The 24,477-nt window shown below is 46.1% G+C and overlaps 1 protein-coding gene across 1 annotated transcript; it reads right to left on the minus strand.

Moving 5' to 3' along the window:
- Positions 1 to 13,973: 13,973 nt before the first annotated feature.
- Positions 13,974 to 21,251, minus strand: Mrps23 (mitochondrial ribosomal protein S23). Its single transcript, XM_090351089.1, has 5 exons — positions 21,147 to 21,251; positions 20,670 to 20,840; positions 17,557 to 17,634; positions 17,146 to 17,272; positions 13,974 to 14,372 (listed from the first exon to the last, which is right to left on the minus strand). Exons 1-5 carry the CDS (start codon positions 21,188 to 21,190, stop codon positions 14,259 to 14,261), a joined length of 534 nt encoding a protein of 177 aa, XP_090207215.1. The 5' UTR covers positions 21,191 to 21,251; the 3' UTR covers positions 13,974 to 14,258.
- Between the last annotated feature and the right edge of the window lie 3,226 nt (positions 21,252 to 24,477).

A 24,477-nucleotide genomic window follows, 5' to 3' on the forward strand; every position in this document is an offset into this window, starting at 1 on the left:
AAAATATGACAACATTATTTGCCTCTGTCTCCTCTCTCACACACTTCTCACTGTGCTTGGGTCCCAAGGCTATAGCTCAAGCAAAGAGAAGCAGTTAGGTAGACATGGATCACAGGGTCTGGAAGATTCTAGAAGTAGAGGCTCCTGAGAGATCGGGCCATCAGTGTTCACAGTACACAGTCCAGTGACCTTTCCCAGGCCTTTCCCTCTTTCCTTTGCCTACTTTAGCCTCCTCTCAGCCAGATACATCCCTATGAAATAAGGCCTACTTCCATCATGTTCTTCCCTGACAGGTGACACGGGCAGGGCAGGCCTCCAGCTTCAGGTTGGGCTTCCACGTGAGTCCAGGGCCTGTGGATTTCCTGTGGCACTTGAGGCTTCCCCTCCACCCTGTACCCCACCCACACCCAGAGGATTCATCAGACCACAGCAGGAAATGAGGAACATCTTTTAAATCAGAAGGGGAAAGCAATGTCTTTGTGTCAGATAAGTGGCCTGGATCCAGGGCTGAGAGACTGGGGCGCATTTCTCCTCGCAGACAGCAGGTGCTCTTGGAGATGTGGTTATGGCAACAAAATAAATGATGGATAATTGCTTTTGTGACAACTTGCCAATTAAATTAGACTCAGCAGAATAACATAATGACAATTTGTTATGCTCCGGTGGGCACTAACATACCAATCATAATTAAATGCTATGACTGAAATAGAATACCGCTCAACGCAGGAATATATAACCCCAATTCCCTCTCCGTGAAACATTATAGGTTGAGGCTTGATTTTAATTTCGGGAAGATAATGGCATTAGTGCTTCTCCAAGTGGGTTTGTGGAGAGGCCTGTGGTGAGAGGAGACGGGACTGCATGGAGTCTAGCCTGGGATGAACTGCCCCAGGGACTGAATGGCAAGGGCATGAGGAAAGCTAAACCCCGTAGAGACAGGGCTTCATGGTGTGGTGCTGTGACCAGTTCTGCCACAGAACTTGGGAGTGAAAAAAGTGAAGAGTCAGCTCCCTGCACCAATCAAGAAGGTGATGTGCGCTAGGCTCCGTGAGTCCTGAGGCTCCCAGAGACCACCCTCTGGAGTCCCCACCTCCAGAAGCCACTGACTTACCAAGCAGCATGAAGAGGCACAGAAAAGGGCTTCATCACAGGGCCAGGCCATGGCGCAGGCAGCCCTGTCTCTCGAGCTGCGTGACCCAGCAAGTGTCCCTGGTGCTAGGACGAGGTGCTCCGTATTCCACTGTTGACGTCCACCCATGTGCCCTCAAAACATGACTGGGGAGAATTGTTCATAGTTAGAATAAAGCCTTCCATAAGCCAAGGACAAATCCAAGGACCACACTTGTTCTTCCAAATGGAGGGGAAGGGCTACCAGCACGTATGAGTTCCTTAGGGGATATTTTTAGTAAATGACAGAAAAATGCAGAAAACAGCTTGATTGACTGACAGACAACCCAATTTTTAATCTGGACATCTTTAATAAATTCTGCAGGACAGGATTATCCATCTTATCTCCCCTGGATTCCTACTCTTCCTGAGGAGATGGCCTTGATTTTAGAGGCCAGAATAAGTGGTTTCTTTATCAAAAGGCTCCCTGCAAATACCTACTTTTGAACGATTCTGAGTCAGTCTCCAGGAGCCAAATTTCATCAACTTTTCATGGTAAGAATTTTTCTGAGTAGTTACACCTAGGGAATATGTTACTTGACATAAGCCAAGGTTTGAACAGAAGCCAAGTCCACATGTCAGTTTTGTCGGGATGCAGCCATGCTACTCCAAGAAGTTAGTCGTGACCATGTCTCATGTTGACAGAATGTTAAGTTCTTAATATCCATGACCCTTTCTTTCTTTCTTTGTTTCTTTTTAAAATTTGGTACCAGTCCTGGGGCTTAAATTTAAGGCCTAGGTGTTGTCTCTAAGCTTTTTTGCTCAAGGCCAGGGCTCAATTTCTTGAACCACAGATCCATTTCTGGCTTTTTTGTGGTTAGAAATAAGAATCTCACATACTTTCCTGCCCAAAGATGGCTCTGAACCAGGATCCTCAGATTTCAGCCTCCCTCGTAGCTAGGATTACAGATGTGAGCCATCCACACTCACTTATCCAGGGACTTTTAATCCTTACAACACTTCCAAGCAGAAGCAGAGCCCATCCTTTTGTGGATGACACAGTGACGAGTGCTGAAGGTAATTCCCCAAGGATTGCAGAATGATGTATCCAAACCAAGCACCAGAGGCTCACGCCTGTAATCGTAGCTACTCAGGAGGCTGAGATCTAAGGCGCATGGTTCAAAGCCAGTCAGGGTAGGAAAGTCCATGAGATTCTTATCTCCAGTTAAACACATGCGCACACACACACACACACACACACACACACACACACACACACACACACACAAAGTAGATCTGTGGCTCAAGTGGTAGAGCTCTAGCTTTGAGCACAAAAGCTCAGACAGCACCCAGCCCCAAAGTTCAAGCCCCATGATAGGTGGGAGGTTCAAAAAAAGACAGGAGGGGATGGGGGAAGTAAAGGGGAACAAAACCATGAGAAGGGGTATCAAGGTTCAAGAAACCATGCATCCATTACCTGACAAATGTAACTGTAACCCCTCTATATATTATCCCAACAATAAAATACAATTTAAAAAAAGACTTAAATTTAGACTGGGAATATGATTCAAGTGACACGAAGCCTACTTAGCAAGCATAGGGCTCAGAGCTCACATGTCAGTTCCACCACAAAAGGAACAAAGTTTGATTTACATATCTGAAAAGGAGGGGAAACTGAGGGCCACTGAGCCAGCTGTGCAAGCTTACGGATAAGGCCTACGCCAGGCTGCTTTTCTCATCTGGGAAATGAGAAGAGGACTGACACCTGTCTCATAGTATTGTCCTGTGGATTAAATAAGACTAAATATTACAGGTAAAACCTTTAGCACCATGTTAGATGCCTGTTGGATAAACATTATCACTGTGAAGACATCATGTCCACACCAACCACCGCTCTCTTCCACACGCATGCGCACAAATCCAGCTGACTGGCTGAGAACCACAGCCTGCCTTAGTGATATTGGAATAAATCACTCAATTCCAATGGTCCAGTTGTTAAGGACATTATTCTAAAGGCCTGAAAGGCAGACCTCCTGGATTTTACCTCCCTTAACTCATTCTGTGACCTACAAACTGAAAGGAGAACGATAATTCAGATGTGAAAAGGGCCCGGAGCTCCCCCCACTTTGATAAAGAGGTACCCCCGCAGTCACACGGCAAGTTGTGCTGTTGTGATAAAGCAGGAGGCTGTTTGAAAATAATCAAAACTTCTCTCAGGAAGTCCAATTATATTTTTACATCAAGAATCAAAATGCTGGTGCTTGCAGCCTTCAGCCTATCATTCACAAACCTTTTATCCTGTAATTAAGCCAGAGCTGCTGCTGGGCTAATTCTTCCCTGAATGACACCACCCTTTGAGCCAGCCCGCATGTCAGGAGAAGACTTCACTCTGATGATCTATTACACCAATACATCACCGCGGTGAGCTGCCTCCTTAATGATTTATCCATAACACATCAGCAGAGCGAGGCACACTCGTAATATATTGCTCAATAAGACTGTGGTGGCCAAGGGAGGAAGTCTCGAACACAAGCCGAGTCAATGCCCTGACATGGCTGGTGTCAGAGCATGGCCCATGCTGGGTTCTGCCTTCTTAAACAAATGTTTGTATAGGCAGGAGGGTTCTCAGGCCCAAGAGCCTGACCTTAAGAGAGTCATCTAAATCCATAGCTGAAAAGCCTATCCTTCCTTCCTTCCTTCCTTCCTTCCTTTCTTTCTCTTTCTTTCTTTTTTTCTTTCTTTCTTTTTGGCTAGTCTTAGGGCTTAAACTCAGGGCTTGGGTACTATCCTTGGACACTTTTTTTCTCAAGGCTAATGCTCTGCCACTTGAGCCACAGTACTACTTCTGGCTTTTTTGGTATATGTGGTACTAAGGAATCAAACCCAGGACTTCATGCATGCTAGGTAAATAATCTACCACTAAGCCACATTCCCAGCCCCACCATTCAGCTTCAATTTGCCTTTTAAGTTCTCTGTAGAAGCTGGGCACTGATGGCTCATGCCTATAATCCTAGCAATTTAAGAGTCTGAAATCTGAGGGTCGCAGTTCAAAGCCAACCCAGGCAGAAAAGTCCTTGTGAGACTCCTATCTCCAAAAAAACCACTCAAAAAGAGCACTATGGCTCAAGTAGTCAAGTGCTAGCCTTGATGACCAAGAAGCTCAGGGACAGAGGACTGGCCCAAGCCCTGAGTTCAAGCCCCACAGCCAACAACAACAACCAAGAGTTCTAAGTAGAAGACCACCACCACTGCCCTGCCCACCCAAGGGCGGCCACGACATTCCCAACCTCCTCCGGGAAAATGATACCCCTGGAATGTGCACCTGGTAGCCTGAGTCCTCCCACAGAAAGGACTGATGTTAAACATGCCAACTGCCCCATCGCACGGCCTCATTCAAGTCAAAGCTTTGGGAATATCAACCCGATTTCAAGGGTCATTGAATAAGATAATGTACATCGAGCATCTGTCCAGGCCCACCAACAGAAAGAATGCATAATAAGAACTCCAATGAATAATAAGGTAGCTCACCTACAATCCTGGCTACTCAAGAGGTTGAGATCTGAAGATTGCAGTTCAAAGCCAGCCTCTAGGCAGGAAGTCTGTAAGACTCTCAACTCCAGTTAACCACCAAAAAGCCAAAAGTGCAGCTGTGGCTCAAGTGATAAAAAGTGATAGCCTTGAGCAAAAATAGCTTAAGGGAGGGGACCCTGGCCTTTGGTTGAGGTCCCAGTACCAACATAAAAGAAAAAGATGGCAGACACGCACTAACTTTCATCATCCCTGTGGCACATCTATGCCACGTGCTCACTTTCTCTGCCTTGTTTGTTTTCTAATAAACCAGCCTATCATTTTCAGTTATGTCCAAGCCTCACCCGAATTCTTCTCTTGCCAGAAGCAAAGACTGAAGTTGCTTAGCTGCCCTAAACTATTTATTTCGGTGGCCTGGCTCAGATCCAGTGTTTAGGCTACAGTAGAACCTCACCTTAACATAATTCCATCTTCAGAGATGCTATTTCCAAATACTGGCACATTCACTGGCACTTGCAGTGATGACTTTGGGGTGAAGGCATAATTCAACCCAAAACCTTAATTAGTGTCATTACACAGAGGAGCTGAAATGGGTGAATAACCCACTGGATACAAGAGAAATTCTAAATCCCCCATCAAAGCAGAAAACCAAGGAACAAGGATTGTAGTTAGTAAAACAGGAAGGATGGAAGAGCCAGAGCATGTTCTTTGATCAAGGTAACCACTGAATACACTAAAACAAGAAATGGTTAAAAGCAGCTGGCAAGCTGGGCCTAGTGGCTCACGCCTGTAATCCTAGCTTCTCAGGAGGCTGAGATCTGAGGATCGCAGTTCAAAGCCAGCCTGGGCACTAAAGTTAGTGAGACTCTTATCTCTAATTAACCACCAGAAAACCAGAAGTGGTGCTGTGGCTCAAGGGGTAGGGTGGTAGCCTTAAGCTCAAGGACAATGCCCAGGCCCAAAGTTCAAGTCCCACAACAGACAAAAAAAAAAAAAAAAAATGGAGCTGGCCCCAGGGACAGGCCAGATGACAAAGTAGAGAGCTTGTTCAGAGCCCTGTGGGAAACTTGAAGACAGAGTGGCAATCAGAACTATTCTAGAATGAATATTACTTATCTTGCTGTTAGATCTGATCTGTGTTGATATAAGAAAGGGTCTTATGGGGAGTGAGAATGTGGCTTAGTGGTAGAGTGTTTGTCCAGCATGCATGAAATCCTAGGTGCTATTCCTCAGTACCACATAAATAGAAAAAGCTGTGGTCAAGTGGTAAATTGCTAACCTTAGTCAGAAGAAGCTCAGAGACAATGCCCAGGCCCTAAGTTCCAGGCCCAAGACTAGCAAAAAAAAAAAAAGGAAAGAAAGAAAGAAAGAAAAAAAAGAAAGAAAGAAAGAAAGAAAGAAAGAAAGAAAGAAAGAAAGAAAGAGGGGCTGGGAGTATGATCTAGTAGTAGAGTGCTTGCCTAGCATGCACGAAGCCCGGGGTTCGATTCCTTGAGATCACATACACAGAAAAAGCCAGAAGTGGTGCTCTGGCTCAAGTGGTAGAGCTCTAGCCTTGAGAAAGCCCAAGGACTGTGCCCAGGCCCTGAGTTCAAGCCCCAGAACTGGGGGTGGGGGGGACAGGACATCAAAGAGCTACGCACCAATACCTGAAATTCTAGCTACTCAGGAAGGTGTGATCTAAGGATCTCAGCACAAATCCAACTTGGGGAAAACAAATCCAAGAGGCTCTTATCTCCAATTAACCAGCAAAAAGCCAGAAGTATAGGTGTGCTTCAAGTGGTAGAACCACCAGCCTTAAGCAAAACAGTGAGAGTTGGGGCCGGGAGTTTGGCCTAGTGGTTAAAGTGCTTGCCTAGCATGCAGGAAGACCCGGGTTCGATTCCTCAGTACCACATACCTAGAAAAAAGCTGGAAGTGGTGCTGAGGCTCAAGTGGTAGAGCTTTAGTCTTAAGAAAGTCCAAGGACAGTGCTCAGGCCCTGAGCTCAAACCCAGGACTGGCAAAAAAAAAAAAAAACAGTGAGAGTTCAAGATCCTGAGTTCAAGCCCAAGGGTTGGCAGTCTGGCTCAGTAGAAGAGCACTTGTTCAGCATATGTGAGACCCAGGGTTCCATTTCCAGCAACCTCCCCCCCCCCGCACACGTGAGCACGCATGCACAGGTGAGCACGCATGCACGTGCACGCACGCGTGCGCACACACACACAAATAAGCAGGGAATAATTCAAAAAATAAGATAATCCCCAGTAAGATAATTCAGAATATATATGTGCAAATATAGATGAAAAGAAGCCATGTTCCCAGATTCTGTTGCAGGTTGGGTTAGGTGTGTCTTGAAATGGTTAGGTAATTTGTCCAAAGCCACATAGTGTTGCCAGCATCTGGATTTGAACTCAGCTATTTTGGCTAAGACAACAGAGAGAAGAGGCCCCGCTCTGCAACCCACCCTGGATAGTGCACATGGCTCCTATGCTATTTGGCCTAACACACAGATAACCAGTTTCAGAGCCCTACCCCCAGCAGGCCAGATGAAAGCAGGTAAACCTGGAGGAAGGGTAACACTAGACATTCTAGAAGCCACCCTGTTCCCTTCACAAGAAGGAAGAGAAGAGGGGGTGGACAAAATTCCCGCCCTGCCCCAGTTACTAATTGGCTCCAGTCCCCAAGAACTTTTCTCAGCTGGGCCTCTCGGTAGAGACAGTCAAGAATTCCTCAGTCATCTAGAGTAGGGCCAGGAAATGGGGGTGGAAGGAAGGAAAACAGAAAAACAGAACAGTGTACACAGGTAGGCAGAGGACAGATGATAAGGAAAGAAGAGATTTCAGCTGGTGTGATGGCTCATTCCTGTGATCCCAGCATTCAGAAGACTGAGGCAGGAAGATTATGGGTTTCTAGCCAGTTTGGGCTACACAGTAAAACTTTGTCTCAAAAAATAAAAAAAGACACTGATTTCTATATGCACATATACACACAATATAAGAAACAGCAACAAAAGAAAACGGCAAAAATTTCAGTAAAATCTACCGATATTAAATTCCAAGAATGGATTAACTCTCCAAGACGTTTGCTTTCCTCTTTTTTTCTTTTCCTTTCTCTGTGTGTTCATGCATATACACATTCTAGGGCTGGACAGCGCCTGGGCACTATCCCTGAGCTATTTTGCTAAAGGTTGCTGCTCTGTCACTACAGCCACAAGCTCCACTTGTGGCTTTTTGCTGACAAAAATAAGACTTCCATGACTTTCCTGCCGGGGCTGCCTTTGAACCCTGACCCTCAGATCTTAGCCTCCTGAGTAGCTAGGATTCACAAGTGCAAGCTACCTGTGCCCCTGGCTTTTTCTTTCTTTTCTTTTTCTTTTTTTTCTTTCTCTCCTCTCCTTCCTTCTTTCTTTCTTTCTTTCTTGACACATACTGGAGCTTGAACTCAGGGCCTTGAACTTGCTGGGTGGGTGTTGTACTGCTGAGAAATGCCTCTAGCCTTTTTTGTATGGGCAATTTTTTTTTTTTAATTCATTCTTGTGCTAAAAAGTGACAGTAAGGGGCCGGGAGTTTGGCCTAGTGGTTAAAGTGCTTGCCTAGCATGCATGAAGACCGGGGTTCGATTCCTCGGTACCACATTACATAGAAAAAAAAAAAGCCAGTAGTGGTGCTGAGGCTCAAGTGGTAGAGCTCTAGCCTTGAGAAAGTCCAAGGACAGTGCTCAGGCCCTGAGCTCAAGCCCAGGACTGGCAAAAAAAAAAAAAAAAAAAAAAAAAAAGTGACAGTAACTACTAGGTTGGAGGGCAGGGAATTGAGAACTACAAGTTTAAGCCAGCAGCTGGCAAGAAAGGGGCACAGACCAAATTTGTTTCTTTTGAAGTTAACCGCATACACACATTCCTCCTGCCCAGTGTGTGGGGGGGGGGGAGTCAGTTGCCCGGAGCCTCCCTGTCTGAGAGCAAAGGACTAAGGAGTACCAAGAACTCTGCTTATGTTCCTGTTTGATTCCTGCAATAACTCAATGAGGTAGATGTTATTTCTGTCTTCAAGATACAAAAACTGAGGTTCAAGTTGTCCCTAACTCCCCTAAGGTCATAAGACAAAGCAGGAGATGAGGCTGCTCTTCCTCTTAGGCCTGGTTCCCCTCTTTCAAGCTGCCCGCCCCCCATCCTCCACAGTAAATCAAGAGAGATGCCACTGAGTGGAAAAGGTTAGGAAAAACTGCTCCAGGCAAAATCCCCAAAGGGCTTAGCACTGTTGGCTCCCTCCTCTCCAGCTCCTGGCTCTTAGAGCTCAGGGAACTACTCCTCCCTCCTACTCCCCGCTCTCCCCCCTTCACCTCCCGGAAGGGCAGACCTTTGTAATTCGCCCTCCCATCCCTACTCCATCTCAACAGCACCACCACAGACTTCACAGCTCTCTAAATCTCATCCAGAACCTTATTTTACAAGGACATTCACCAACCTTGAAAGGCAAGCTACCCTGAGGCAAGGAAATAAAAAAATAACTAAATCCTTCTAGTTGAGCAGTGTATGAGTGAGCAGCGCCCTCTAGTGGTGCCAAGGCCAACTGTTCGCAGGCAGTGACATTTTCAGACAATCAATACCTCATTATTAACCATAATCACAGCCTGATGTTTACTTTTGGAGAAATGTTAGCAGCAAGGGATGCACTTGCACTTTTCTGCATGTTTCCAAAGCCCACGATCCTAAATGCCACAATGACTATTAAACAGTGTCCTGCCCAAGAGCAAACAGGAGGGAGCAGAGATTGATTGTATCTTTTTTCATCTTAAGCTGCTCACCAAAAACAAAGCACCCATTCAAGCCAATGACCTTTCACTAACTGCTGGGAGGAAAATGCTTGATAAAAAAAACAAATAGTCCACTGCTGGATGTTGCTTAGAACTATCTTCTAATTAAAAGAACTGAGCAACCAAAAGGTCAGATGGCTGATAGAGTATTTAAGTTCCAGCCCAAGAAAAGTGTCAATCAAGGGTAAAACTATACTGGGCATGCAGTCTGCCAGCTTGCAATTCAACAAAAATTCTCTTTCTGCAATCTCACCAGTGGTAAGTGATGGGGACATTTTTAGGAAACATAACACTTTATTTCCCGTGTTCTCTGCCCTTCCCTAGCAACCTTCTCATTATTGTGCCCCAGCAATAACCACTTGTCTGGCTCAGCATCTCCACAGACAATGCTTTAGTGCTGGCCTCATCCAATCAGAGACATGCTTAGCACACAATGCTATCCTGGGAGTGGCATGAAAATCACTTCCTGTTTTTTTCCACTGGAGGGCAGGTGTCCTTCCTTTGCCAGCCAAGGTGACCTCAAACAACTGGCTCATTGAGCCTGCTCAGGCATCCCTCCTCTCACCCAGCACAGTCAAAGGGTGAAAACACACGACAAGCCTTGCCAGAGTCAGTCCTCCACCTTTGGGATATTCTGGAGTAAAACTTAGAAACATAGGGCAGGGAGTTTGGCCTAATGGTAGAGTGCTTGTCTAGCATGCACAAAGACCCCAAGTTCGATTCCTTGGTACCATATACATAGAAAAGGCCAGAAGTGGTGCTGTGGCTCAAGTGATAGGGTTCTAGTCTTGGGAAGACCCAAGGGCAGTGCTCAGGCCCTGAGTTCCAGCCCTAGGACTAGACAAAAAAAAAAAAAAAAAAAAAACAACTTAGAAACAAAGCAAGAGTATAGGCCAACCCTGCCCCACCGTGGCCATTGGCCTTTCCTTGCTCCTACCTCCAGTGCTCTGGCCCTGTCTTCACTACAGTGCCACATTATCTCCAGCACATATACTACAACTTCCAGCCCAGTTCTAAATCAGGCAACAGGCACGGCCACAGTCGAGAACTGAGGACACATCCACTCCAGCATGCCACATCTAAACTCGCAGAGGCAGGCACTGAGGGCAGCCTCAGAGAAAAAGCCATCATTCCATTAAATAAACGACTTTGTTTAAAACAGAAGTCTATCTGCTGAATGCTTTTACATTACAAACTATCAGTTGTTTAGAGTGAAAGGTATATTTAACAAAATGAGGAATCAGAATTCAGAAAATGCATAAACCAAACTATAAAAAAAAAAAGGTATGTGGTTGTAGTGGCTCCTACTTGTAATCTTGTATACAAGTTCAGTTCCAGGTAAAATGTGAGATCCTATCTGAAAAACAACTAATACCAAAAGGTCCAGAGACATGGCTCCGGGTAGAGCACTGTATAGGACCCTGAGTTTAAATCCAAGCACCTCTAAAAAGAGGGAAAAAAAAAAAAAAGAACTCTAAGAGCGCTATCACATTGAGCTACAGCTCCGCTTGCTGTTTTCTGGTGGTTAATTGGAGATAGGAATCCTATGGACTTTCCTACCCAGGCAGCCTTCGAACTGGGTTCCTCAGAATTGCTAGGATTACAAGCATGAGCCATCAGTCAGTGACTGGACTGGCTTTGAACTCTTTTTTTTTTTTTTTTGCCAGTCCTGGGCTTGAGCTCAGGGCCGAAGCACTGTCCTTGGACTTTCTCAAGGCTAGCACTCTACCACTTGAGCCTCAGCACCACTTCTGGCTTTTTGCTAGGTATGTGGGGTACCGAGGAATCCAACCCGGGTCTTTGTGCATGCTAGGCAAGCACTCTACCACTAGGCCAAACTCCCGGCCCTGGCTGTCAACACCATCCCCTTGATCAGATCCACCTATCTGTTCAAACCTGACCTCCACTACCCCTTCACATTATGAAGAATTTACATTCAAGATCTAACTCATCACAGCACTAATAAAGAAGGCACAGAGGAAAGCACTGCCCTTATCTTACAGGCCAGTGGAAATAGGTGTCCAGAACTACCTAGATCCTGACTTGTTTTATGCGAACCTCAATGTAACCTCGACTCCTGCCTCTCTCAACTCCGGCTCAGCAAGCTCCTAGCAGCTTTCATGGTGACAAAAAAGAACTTCTGCCTTTACGTTTTCTTTTTGAAAGTACTGCAGTGTGAACTTGGCTTTGCTGTCCTACTGCTTGAGTTATCACACCTCATTTATACTCTTTTTTTTTTTTTTTTTTGCCAGTCCTGGGCTTGAGCTCAGGGCCTGAGCACTGTCCTTGGACTTTCCCAAGGCTAGCGCTCTACCACTTGAGCCTCAGCACCACTTCCAGCTTTTTCTATGTATGTGGTACCGAAGAATTGAACCCGATCTTCATGCATGCTAAGCAAGCACTTTAACCACTAGGCCAAACTCCCGGCCCCTCATTTATACTCTTAATAGGGGAAAGTATATCACCATATGAATGGAGGCCAAGGGCACCTGGGCTGAGTAGACAGACCAGGTATACCAGCCGCAGAGAAGTACGTGAGTGCAGTCTGTGCGGGATTCCACAGGGACCTGACATTTGATTTGAACAAAAGAAGTTTTCAGGTAAAGACACCAATTACAAAGAGCACTGAAGGTGTGAGTTCTAAACCAGACTGGCTGGGAGTGCTTCTCCAGCCCTACTCCCTCCCAAACCTCACTCAAGCAGCACCCCTAAAGTCCAGAGCTCTTCCCTCACCCAGGAATCCTTGCTAGGTTTAGAATCCCCCTTCCCATCTCTTATAAAGCCATGCTCAGGGCTATGCTTCCATTCTCTCCAAAACCACAAGAGAACTTGATGAAGGCTTTTGCCACAGCTGTGGGAAATGTTCCCTCTGAATTCTCAAGTCTCACACCTCTCACTAAGTCCCTGTCACTGAGGCTCAACCTGAAGGAGCCACTGTATGGTGGTAGCTTTCTGCCCATCCCAAGGCGCTGTGGGGGGGAACCTAGCTCCCTCCCGCCAGGCCTAGGCTCTCCCGAATCCTCTCATTTAACAAGATCAGAATGTGTGGGGAAAGGTGCTCTCTCACACTGCTACTGAGAGCCGACTTTTAAAAATCAACACCCAGAAACAAGGTTTAGCCACCCCATCACTGCCTCTGAAAGAACTATCTTTCACCTGCCTGTCAGGAAGCCTTTCCAAGGTCAGGCCAGACACTGGACGTGAAGCACCCAAACATGAGGAACCATGAAACACATGACAGATAGCACTGGGGGCTCGGGGCAGGGGGAAGAACACAGCTAAGAACTGCTACTGCCTCCTGGGTCCTTCACCCTCTTTAACTGAAAGCCAGGAAGCAGATCCTGCCTTTCAGTCTGCCAGGAGAATGCAGTGACCCGACACTGAGTCACAAAGCCACCCAAGGTTTTGTTCCTTCGGCCAGGACCAGAGTTTGAACTCAGGACCTCACACGTTGACTCAGCTTGTTTTCTCAGCTGGTACCTTAACACTGGAGCCCATCATTTTGCTGGTTAATTAGTGACAGTGTCAAGGACTTTTCTTCCATGACTGGCTTCAAACTTTATCCACACTAGTAGGAGTTCCATCAAATAATCTTTATAAAGGTTTCCTCGTGTTATTTACAACTTCAAAGTAAATTTACTTTATAAGCAGCTAGGGAATAGCTAGGTTTATAGGTATAAGACTGGCACCTGGCACACATGCTTGTTTTAAAATATAGTATTTCTGAAGCAGCTTACTATTAGGTGCTAAAATTACTGGCTTGACTACAAATACAAGAGATACAAACACTGGGTGCTGGTGGTTCATGCTTATAATCCTAGCTACCCAGGAGGCTGAGATCTGAGGATCATGGTTTGAAGCTAGCCCAGGCAGGAAAGAAAGTCTGTGAGACTCTTATTTCCAATTAATCATCAGAGTTGGAAATGAAACTGTGGTTCAAAATGGTAGAGTGCTAGTCTTGAGTAAAAAGGGAAGTAGCCAGCCCTTGAGCTCAAGCCCCAACACCACAAACAACAAAATGTCACAACCATAGAAGAATGTTTCACCTATTCAGTAAAATAGGAAAATAAGGGTGAAACAGTTGGTAAGCACGGTAGCACACTATGGTACCCCAGGGATAGTGAAGAATACTACCTGAATCACCTGACCCCATCCTACCACCAAGCAGGCCCAGTGACCAACTAAGTCCTTAGCTGGGTGTAATCATTCATCCATTTAGTCACTCGGCAAGTACTTACTGAGCATCCTACCTCCAGGACTATGCCAATTAGCACTAACACACTCGATTCATGAGATGAAAGATACTTTTGGCCTTTTCCCATCACCAATGACAGGTCCTGGCTCTGAATGCAAAACCACAAGACAACTTGGCCTCTCTCAGTAAAGTCAGAAGTACAAAGATTATCTGCAGACAGACAGCTGGCTGAGGGATGACACCATGTGTGCAGGCAGAAGTCTGAAGGACCCACGAAGATTCAGACCAGAGGATCGGATGTAGCCAGCCTACATGCTGACACACACATCTGAGCAAACCACACTAGAAGGAGTTCCATCAAATAATCTTTATAAAGGTTTCCTCGTGTTATTTACAATTTCAAAGTAAATTTACTTTATAAGCAGCTAGGGAATCCTTTATTTAGAAATGTCTTAAAATAAAAGTTCACAAAACTGCTTCTTTCCAACTATGATACTGAGTTTTCTAACAATCCAAAAATGGGAAGAGAAGGCAAACATATGTCTCAGAGATCAAAAAATATTTACACAGTTCAACTATTAAAAATGGCTCAGCCTTCCTCCAATGAGCACAGTGGGGCTGTCGGCACACACACCCTTCAGGGAGGAGAGAGATCTTTTGGCTGCTCTTTGATTGTCTCCAAATGCTGGTCTGGAGCAACTTCTTTCTGAGGCCAGTTGCCCTCCGACATGGTTTGGGGTTTGACAATTACCTGTTGAGATTTCCAGAAAAAAAAAAAAAAATAACAATGACTACCTTCTGTTGCTTAAAACATCAGAGATGTCATACTGATACTACCATTTTTACTCAACTGACTGGAACTTCAGCAGTCATCACATTGTTACTGAGTGAGAAATTTAACACTAATATCTCATGTCAAATTCTATGAGGCAGGGGGCCAGGAGTTTGGCCTAGCGGTTACAGTGCTTGCCTAGCATGCATGAAGACCCGGGTTCGATTCCTCGGTACCACATACACAGAAAAAAGCCGGAAGTGGTGCTGAGGCTCAAATGGTAGAGCTCTAGCCTTGAGAAAGTCCAAGGACAGTGCTCAGGCCCTCAGCTCAAGCCCAGGACTGGCAAAAAAAAAAAAATAAAAATAAAAAAATAAAAAATTCTATGAGGCAGGCGACAGTAGCTCATACCTGTAATCCTAGCTACTCTGGAGGTTAAGGTATGAGAACTATAGTTCAAAGCCAGCTCGGGCAGAGAAGTCCAAGACTCCAACTCTACATATACACACAAAAATTCTACTAAGACAAATAGTATGATTTTTTTTTTAATTTCTATTAAGCCACAATTTCAGAAGCATCAAAGATAACTCACTTCATTCTAAGTAGCAGCTATTAAAAGTCCAATACAGCTGGCACAGTGGCTCATGCCTGTAATCCTAACTACTCAGGAGGCTGAGATCTGAGAATCAAGGTTCAAAGCCAACCAGTGCACAAAAGGATCTGAGACCCTTATCTCCAATTAACCTCTAGAAAATGGGAAGTGAGGCTGGGCTCAAGAGTAGGGCGGTAGCCTTGAGCTGTAGAGCTCAGGGACGGCACCCAGGCCGAGTTCAAGCCCCATGACCCACAGGGGAAAAAAAGAAAACGTCCAGTACACTCAATCTAACAGTATTTGAACAATACCACTCCCAGAGAAATGGACTTTGACATTCTTGGGTCCCAAACAGATGCTGACCTAAGATGTATACATAAGTCAATTGACAAGCTCACTGACTCACTGGGGTCCCTAGCTGAAGTTGTCCTCCAGAACAAAAGAGGACTAGATATATTGTTTCTAGAGGTTTGAGTGTCACCCTGGGAGAAGAATGTTGCTTTTGGGCGAACCACGCTGGAGTAATAAAAGATAGCCTAGAAGCTATAAAGAGAAGACTAGATGAGCAAGAAAGGAGAGACAGGGGTTCCAAGGATGGTATGAGAGGCCGTACAACTGGTTCCCCTGGGGAACTTCCCTAATCTTAGCCATGATTGGCCCACTGGTGATTATTTTAATGTTACTGTTGATTGGCCCCTGTGTAATTACTGCAATGATGTCCTTAGTAAAAAAAAAGAGGATCAGAGTTATAAAACTGATGATCCCACACACCCAATATAACCCCGTTTGTACTGAAGTATATGAGTCAAGGATTTGACTAGGCTAAAAGAAAAAGGGGGAGTGTTAAGGGGAGCAAAGACTGGCACCATCTTGAATGCGCTAAGAGCTACCTGCCCCATTGTGGAAGGCCAACAATGGTAAAGCAGCCCAGCCATTTTTGCCCTTCTAGGGAGGGGCACCTTATCCCCACCCGCCATGAAGCAGGACATCCACTTGGTTTGTGTGTAGGGGGGACCTGCTTTGTGTGGTGATCAGCCAAATTCACTAGCTAATTCCTACAAAGGTGATAGGTTAATTCAAACACTGGGCTGTAACCCTATTGGCTACCTGCGTATGGCTGGAGCTGGCTACAGTCCCTCTGTATATGTAACTATCCCATTGTCCACCTGGGTGCGGCCAGGTTTGACCACATGGGTTTTGCCCTTAAAAACCCAGTGTGAGAACCTTTCGGGGTCACAGTGTTAGCTCCCGAGTCTGCACTGTGTCCCTGGCCGGGGAGTTCACCATCTATTTCCCCAATAAATTCACCATTTTGTATGAAAAAAAAAAAAAAAAGGAACAATACCAGTTGAGCACCAATGATTCATGCCTGTAATCCCAGCTACTCAGAAGGCTGAGATCTGAGGACTGCAGTTTAAAGGCAGCTTGGGCAAGAAAGTCTGTGAGACTCTTATCTCTACTAAACCTCTAAAACAGCTAGAAATGGAGCTGTGGCTCAGGTGGTAGAGTGCTATCATTGAACAAAAGAAGCTCAGAGATAGTGTCCAGGCCCTAAGTTCAAACCCCAGGATTGGCACATAAAAAAAGGTAACAAGCCGGGAGTTTGGCCTAGTGGTTAAAGTGCTTGCCTTGCATGCATGAAGACCCGGGTTCGATTCCTCGGTACCACATACATAGAAAAAAGCCAGAGGTGGTGCTGAGGCTCAAGTGGTAGAGCTCTAGCCTTGAGAAAATCCAAGGACAGTGCTCAGGCCCTGAGCTCAAGCCCAGGACTGGCAAAAAAAAAAAAAAGGTAACAATACCAATCTTATCTTTTTTGGGGGGCTGGGAGGAGGTTGTAGTTCTGGGGATCAAATCCAGGACACCTCTTTAGGAGGTGAGGAGAGAAGATGAAAAAAGAGTGATGGAAGAGGTAAGTCTGAACAAGATACACTTTGTGTGTGTGTGTGTGTGTGTGTGTGTGTGTGTGTGTACGTGCGTGCAGATATATAGATATGTACAGACCCTTGTAATAAAAATGTAACTTAAATAATATATTACAATAATATAATTTTTAAATGTAATAATAATAAAAAAATCACATCACACGCCAGACAAGTATTCTACCATTAATCCATATCCCTAGCAGGGTAATAACAAATTTAACAAGAAAGTACTCACAGTTCTTGCTTCTCCTATTCGTCTTAAAATGATGCCTTTTGCCAATAAAGCCTTCCCTGTTTCCACAAATAACTTCTCTTCATCTGTTTCTCCAAGACTCTGCAGTTCCAAGTACTGCTCCACAAATCTGGAATTCCAAGCAGACTCATCTTAGATTGCGTGTTAGTGCTGTCAAGACATGCTGGTCTAAGGTGGGGACTAGCTCAAGTGGTATAGTGCTTGTGTGAATACAAAGCCCCAGACTCAAATTCCACACAAAAAGACCGACACGTTGTGGTTACAGAGTGCCGAGCATGCCCTCAACATTGTTTTCCTATAGAAATACCTTTTGCTGAAGTAGATTCAAAACTTCTCAAACTGGTAACTAGTCCTTGAGAATGGGGGGAAATAACTCACGACTCCATGGCTTACCGTTGACAGGTAGACTTGAAATTAGGATTGAACAGATCAAAAGCCTTTTGACCAGACCCATAGGTAGAATAAAATCTCCTAGAAAACATAAAAGTATAATATCAATCTCTAGTAATAGTAAACATGTGGAAATGCCTATGGGTTTTACCTAGGTTGGCTACAAAAGCCTCCTGAGTAGCTAGGATTATAGGCCTTAACCACTGGAACCTAGTAACATTAGCCCTTCTTAATATGTAGCATAATCACGCTGTGCATCACCTCCATCTAGTTCCAAAAGAACTCCATTAGGTAGTCAGTTCTCACCTTCCATCTTCCCTTTTGAACTTAGTTATTCCAAGAGACCATATCAAATCAGTGCAGGTACACTGTTTCCAGTGCTTTGCAACTTCAGACAATGCTGCAAGGACTATCTGCACCCAAACTGTCCCAGTGTACTCTGCAAGTACATGTGTGCAAAAGCTTAAAGTAATGATTATGGGATCAAGGAATGTACTTATTTACCTAAATTACTAAAAAGTGCTACCAATTTACACTCCCATTAGTAATGTGTGAGTACCAAGTTTACCATATCCTGGTCAAATTGTACATTCCAACTTTTTTTATCGTTGCCAATTTGATAACTGAGACATTATAATTAACTACTGTGCTTTCAAATTACTTTTTCTTTGATGGAAGAGATTGTCCATCTTATTTAAAAAAAAAAAAAAAAAAAAAACCCTGACTTTCCTTTCTGCAAACTACCCACATTTTTTGCCTATTTTTCAATTTAGTGATTGCTAGGGACTGAATGTTTGTGTCCCCTGAAGTTCTTACAATGATTTTCTAATCCCCAAGGGGATGGAATTCAGAGATGAAACCCTTGGGAGAGTATCAGACCATAAGATTAGTGCCCTGAAAAAGAGAGGCACAGGCTTGTTCTCTCTCTCTCTCTCTCTCTCTCTCTCTCTCTCTCTCTCTCTCTCTCTCTCTCTCTCTCTCTCTCTCTCCCTCCCTTCCTCCCTCCTCCCTCCCCACTCACCCTCTTATTTTTTTTTGGGGGGGGGTTATCGTGGGACTTGAACTCTGGCCTGGGCACTGCCTCTGAGCTCTTCAGCTCAAGGTTACCCACCCTACCTCTTGAGCCACAGCGCCACTTCTGGTGTTCTGGTGGTTCATTGGAGGTAAGAGTCTCATGGACTTTAGTGCCCAGGTTTGAACAGCAATCCTCAGCCTCCTGAGAAGCTAGGATTACAGGCGTGAGCCTCTGTGCCCCGCTTCTCTCTTTGCTCTCCTTCATTATAAGAACATAGTAAGACAGGCCTCTTCCAAATCAGGAAGAGAGCTCTCTCCAGAACTCCTACCTTGATCTCATATTTTCCAGCCTCCAAAGCTATGACAAGTTTTTGTTCATAAGCCATCTAATCTGTGGAATTTATTAAAGAAACCTAAACTAAGACAGTGATTATTTGCTTACTTATTTATAAACAAATATTGTAGTGTAGGAAATCAGTTCTTTGTCAAATATGCTACAAACCTTTGTCTTGATTTTTTTGTTGTTGTTGCCTTTTCTAATGTTTTGTGCAGAAATTTTCAACGTTTTCTTTTATAGCTTCTATGGTTTATGTGATGCCTCTTAAGACCTTTTGCCCCCCCCAATATTGCCATGATTTACTTTTTTTTTTTCCCCCCCAGTCCTGGGCTTGAGCTCAGGGCCTGAGCACTGTCCTTGGACTTTCTCAAGGCTAGAGCTCTACCACTTGAGCCTCAGCACCACTTCTGGCTTTTTTCTAGGTATGTGGTACAGAGGAATCAAACTCGGGTCTTCGTGCATGCTAGGCAAGCACTTTAACCACTAGGCCAAACTCCCGGCCCCTGCCATGATTTACTTTTTATATTTAGTTCTTGACAATAGCTGGAATTTATTTTGCTAATAAGTTCTTAAAACTATGAAAACCACCATATGGGAGTAACAGGAGGGAGGGGAAGGTATACAAAGATAAAAGTTAAAGGTTCAATTAATTATATCCTGGCATTAACAGTAAGAGAACAATGAAACACTTGACATTCTCCAGTGACTACCACCCCCTTCCAGTGCTGCCCACATCAGAATGGCAGGAGAGATGAGACTAAAGCAACTGAAGGATAAAAGCACTCTAAGTTCATGCAATGGATCTCTAATTCGAGGCCAGGAATTTGGCCTAGTGGTAGAGTGTTTTCATGGACGAAGACTGGGGTTCGACTCCTCGGGAAAAGCCCAAGGACAGTGCTCAGGCCCTGAATTCTAGGCCCAAGAATGGCAAAAAAAAAAAAAAAAAAAAAATCTTAATTCCGCCAACAATCTCATAGTCATCCTGAAAGATTCACATAGAACAAGAACATGCCTGTTCCCTTACCTCAAGAAAGCCCTAAGGGAAAAAAAGGAGGAAAAGAGCTGGGCACTCTTGGCCCATGCCCAACATATCCAAGATATTCAAGAGGCTGAAATCAGAAGACCACACACACACACACACACACACACACACACACACACACACACACAGAGCGCACTGGCTCAAGTGGTAGAATGTGCCAGCTTTGAGCCAAAAGGCTCAGGGACACCACCCAAACCCTGAGTTCCTGAGTTGAAGCCCCTGGAACAGTACCCCCCTCCCCAATTTTTTTGGGGGGTGGGATGGGTCATGGAGCTTGAACTCTGGGCCTGAGTGCTGTCTCTGAGCTCTTCAGCGCAAGGCTCACCCTACCCTGGGTCTGGGCACTGTCCCTGAACTCTTCAGCTCAAGGCTACCACCCTACCCTTGAGCCACAGCCCCACTTCCCACTCTTAGTGATTAATTGGAGATGAGTCTCAATGCTTTGTAGTGCCCCAGCTGGCTTTCAACGGAAATCCTCAGATCTCAGCCTCCTGAGTAGCTAGGATTACTCAACTATGAGCTAATCACAGTCAAGAGTAAGCACAGTGCCTGGTGCTCAGAAAAAACAGATGTCTGTAATTGCGAAGACTAGTCAGTTGCTAGACTGACTAAAAGAACTTTTTTCCTCCCACAGGCTCCGTGGAGCAAGCCTCTGGCTCCACTAGTTGTTCCATGAGCCTTTCCTTCCGGGGTTCTGCGGCATCCTCATCTCTGCGCACTCACGCTCGGATGCGATCTTCGTGGTAAAAGATGTCCTGGATGGGAGCTTTGGCTTTGCCATATCGCAAACGGGGCCTCTGGAACTGCGGCTCCTTCAGCGGAGGAAAGGCCTCGTAGACGTCATACCACAGGGGCTTCTCCTTCAACACCGACGCCCGGAGCAGGTCTCGGGTCCTAAGAGGGAACCGCGGTCAGTGGGGTCCAGAGGCCCGCGAAGCCCCCGGACCCGCCCAGCGGAGCCTGGAGCAGCCTCGGCACAGGGCAGGGCGGGGCGGCCCGGCCCCCGCCCCGCCCCGCCCCGCCCCGCCCCGCGGAGGAGGCCGCGGAGGCCGGGCAGCCTCGCCCTCCCTTCCTCCTCCACAGACCCCCACTCGGCGGGGGGAGCACGAGGACCTCGCCCCGCCCGCGGAGCAGCCCCGCCCCGCAGAGCCTCCGCCCCGGGGAGCCCCCCTCCGCCCGCCCCCGGCCTGGAGGACGCACCTCGTGAAGACGTTGCCGATCGTTTCCAGGCGGCTGCCCGCCATGGTGCGAACGCCTTCGGAGCCCCAGCCCCACCGGAACCGGAAGCGAGGATAAGCAAAGGGGGCATAAGTGGCAGGCCGAGCACAGGATCGCACGTGACGTCACAGCCACGGCCAGAGATAGGAGCCAGACAGAAGCAAACGATGGACGATCCCGGAGCTCGAGGATGTAGTTGCCAGCTTCCGACTGGAGCACTGGATAACGGAGGCAAAAGGAAAGGAGACAAAGCAAAGCAGAAGTAAACAGAGGATGGATCTAGAGAAGGGACACGTATAGATCGTTTCTTTTGGAAAAGGCTGGAAATATGGCTCATGCTTCCTATGGGACTTTCTCTGCGGCTATTAAAATAGACTAGGACTGGAGGCCTGGCTCAGGTGGTAGAGCACCTGACTCTCAAGCCCGAGGTCCTGTGTTCCCGGTACAGGGAATAAAGAGTATTTTTCTCTCTGTCTCAGTCATTTGCCAGGTAAAGAGTTTCTATTCACAAGTGCACTTCATAGTACACTGAATGTTTTGAATCTCATAAAGTTCTCCTGGGGAATCCATTGTCTGCCTTTGTCAACAGGGCAAGAAAGCGCCTGAAGTCAGGCCAAAGTCCTCCCCCTCTGAAGAGAGGCTCCTGAGTGGGAGTCAAGCACCAGTTTGATGAGCAATGACCAGTTGTGTTATCTTATTGAGTCCACACCCCCGTGGTAGCTGTTATCATCCTCATTATACAAAAGAAAGTAAGGGCACAGGAGGTTAAGTACCTCCTCTGACAGGCAGCTAATAGCCAGGATCCTGCCCAGCCTGGGCACCTGCCAGAACTCATAGAGCTACCTGAACTCGCCCAGTGCTGGAGACTGGAGGTGCTGGCGGAGGGCGGAGCAGGCAGATGATGGTGTGGACCCAGGGCTGAAGTGAAAGGTGGACTTCAGTGCTGCCTCAGGGCCCTCTGGAAGGAGAAATGAGGATGGCCTCTGGGCCAGCTGTTGGAGGCTCCAGGCTCCTAGTCCCAGGGAGGAAGACTTCTCTGGGGAGAGCAAACACATTCCTAGCTAAATATAGCCTTACCACACCCAACAACTTTCTAATTCTGTCCAAGTGGAGCTATCTGCCATCCTATACATGTGCTCTTCTCGAACCAGGACCTGCTTCAGTTTCAGCCGCTAAAGGATTAAGAAGTCAAATGCAGGTGTCTCATTCATACCTGCAGTCCTAGCTACTTAGGAGGCTAAAATCTGAGGATTAAGGTTCAAAGCCAGCCTAGGTAGGAAAAGTTCATGAGACTCTTCTTTCCAAAAAAGGCCAGGAGGGAGCTGGATTTCAACAAAAAAAAAGGCCAGAAATAGGGGCCCAGGACTGGTACACACACATACACACACACACACACACACACACACACACACACACACACACACACACTGAATAGCTTGCTGGAATCCTTGCATTTTTGGGGGGGGGGGGCTGTGTAAGAGTCTCACACAGTAGGTGGTAAAAACAACAGAAATTTATTTTTTTACAATTCTGGAGGTTGGAGTTCATATCCAAGGTGTCCTCTGTATAAGTATTAGGCTGGTTGCCTTTAAGACCTCACTCCTTGCATTTGGATAACTCTCCTCTCCTTGTCTTGACTTTTTTTTTTTTTTTGGCTAGTCCTGGGGTTTGAACTCAGGGCCTGGGCATTCTTCCTGAGCTTCTATTTTTTTTGTGTGTGTAGGTCATGGGGCTTGAACTCTGGGCCTGGGCGCTGTTCCTGAGCTCTTCAGCTCAAGGCTACTGCCCTACTCCTGGGACCACAGACCCACTTCCTGTTTTCTAGTGATTAATTGGTGATAAGAGTCTCATGGTCTTTGGTGCCGGGCTGGCTTTGAACCTTGATTCTCAGATCTCAGCCTCCTGAGTAGCTAGGATTACAGGCATGAGCCACCGTGCCCAGCTCCCTGAGCTTCTTTTGCTCAAGGCTAGCATTCTACCACTTGAGCCACAGCACCACTTCTGGCCTTTTCAGTTGATGTGGGACTGTGGAATTGAGCCCAGGGCTTCATGCATGCTAGGCAAGCACTACTACTAAGCCACATTCCTAGCCTTCCCCTCCCACCCCATGGACTATTGCCCAGGCTGGCTTTCAACCGTGATCCTCAGATCTCAGCCTCTGGAGTACCTAAGATTACAGGCATGAGCCACCAGTGCCTGGCTTGGATCAGCAGTTTGCGCCCATACCTGGCCAACAAAGTCTGTATCACTTTGGATTTTTTTTCCCCCATAGCCAAGGAATTTGGAGCAACAGTCTGGCCTTTTACTATTAGAATGCAAGGCCAATAAGGACTACTCTGTGGAGTTCTGTGGCACACCTCACAAGGATGAGACCTTTCTGGGGCAGACATCTCAGGGCTGGCAGGGGCCCTTCTCTTCTTCTGAATCCAAGTATCTCAACTTGAGGTCTCCTAGAGAGCTTGAGACATACACCTCATGACTGAACGTCTGGGGAGGCCTAAACTCCTCATCTGGATTGACTGCAGTTAGTCTCCTGGTCTGTAAATGAGATAACCAAGTCACTCCAAGCTTCTGCACTGCAAGTTTGAATAGCGGGGAGGAAGTGGTGTGTCCGTATTACATGTTGAAGAACAAGGTTATCACAAGGCAGGCTTGTACGAAGTATGCTGAGTTTCACAGGTGCCCAGTGCAGAGGCCCTGCAAGATCCTCTTGACATGAGAAAGAAGAATGACTATTAGGACACAGGTGTATCTCAGCAGAGCCCCTTTCTCCTAGGCATAAGACCCTGCATCCCATCCCTACTCCTACCTGCATACTTTTTATTTATGATTAGCTTACAATAGTAATACAGAAGGGGATTTCACTGTTACATTTGGACATACACTGACAATATATTCAATCAATTTTGCCCCCCCAAGAACTCCCCCATTTATATATATATATATGACTTATTTTAAATCATAGATATGATGTCTAGAAATGAAATCTCACTTCGAGCCTCAGACCTCCAGGAAGGATAAGACTTTTTTGTGAGACATGAAGCTTCTGTGGTATTAGTGGCCCTTAAACATTGTAAATTTTATGGAACATCTGACATGACCACAGGAACAAACTCTATTCTCTCTGGCTTGAGGTCAAAATAATGATCTGTCACAAGGCCACTTCTGCATGATGAACACCAGGTGGCAGACGTATACAACCACTTTTAATAACCTCCATCTCTAGAAATTTCCAGCAATTCTCCCAGCTGGCCTAGCCTGCAAATCCAGCAAATTAATGATGATGAGCAGAAGGAGTTCGTGTTGGGGTTGT

The sequence above is a fragment of the Megascapheus bottae genome, chromosome 17 (assembly GCF_031878675.1).
Source record: "Megascapheus bottae isolate mThoBot1 chromosome 17, mThoBot2.hap1, whole genome shotgun sequence".
Taxonomy (NCBI): domain Eukaryota; kingdom Metazoa; phylum Chordata; class Mammalia; order Rodentia; family Geomyidae; genus Megascapheus; species Megascapheus bottae.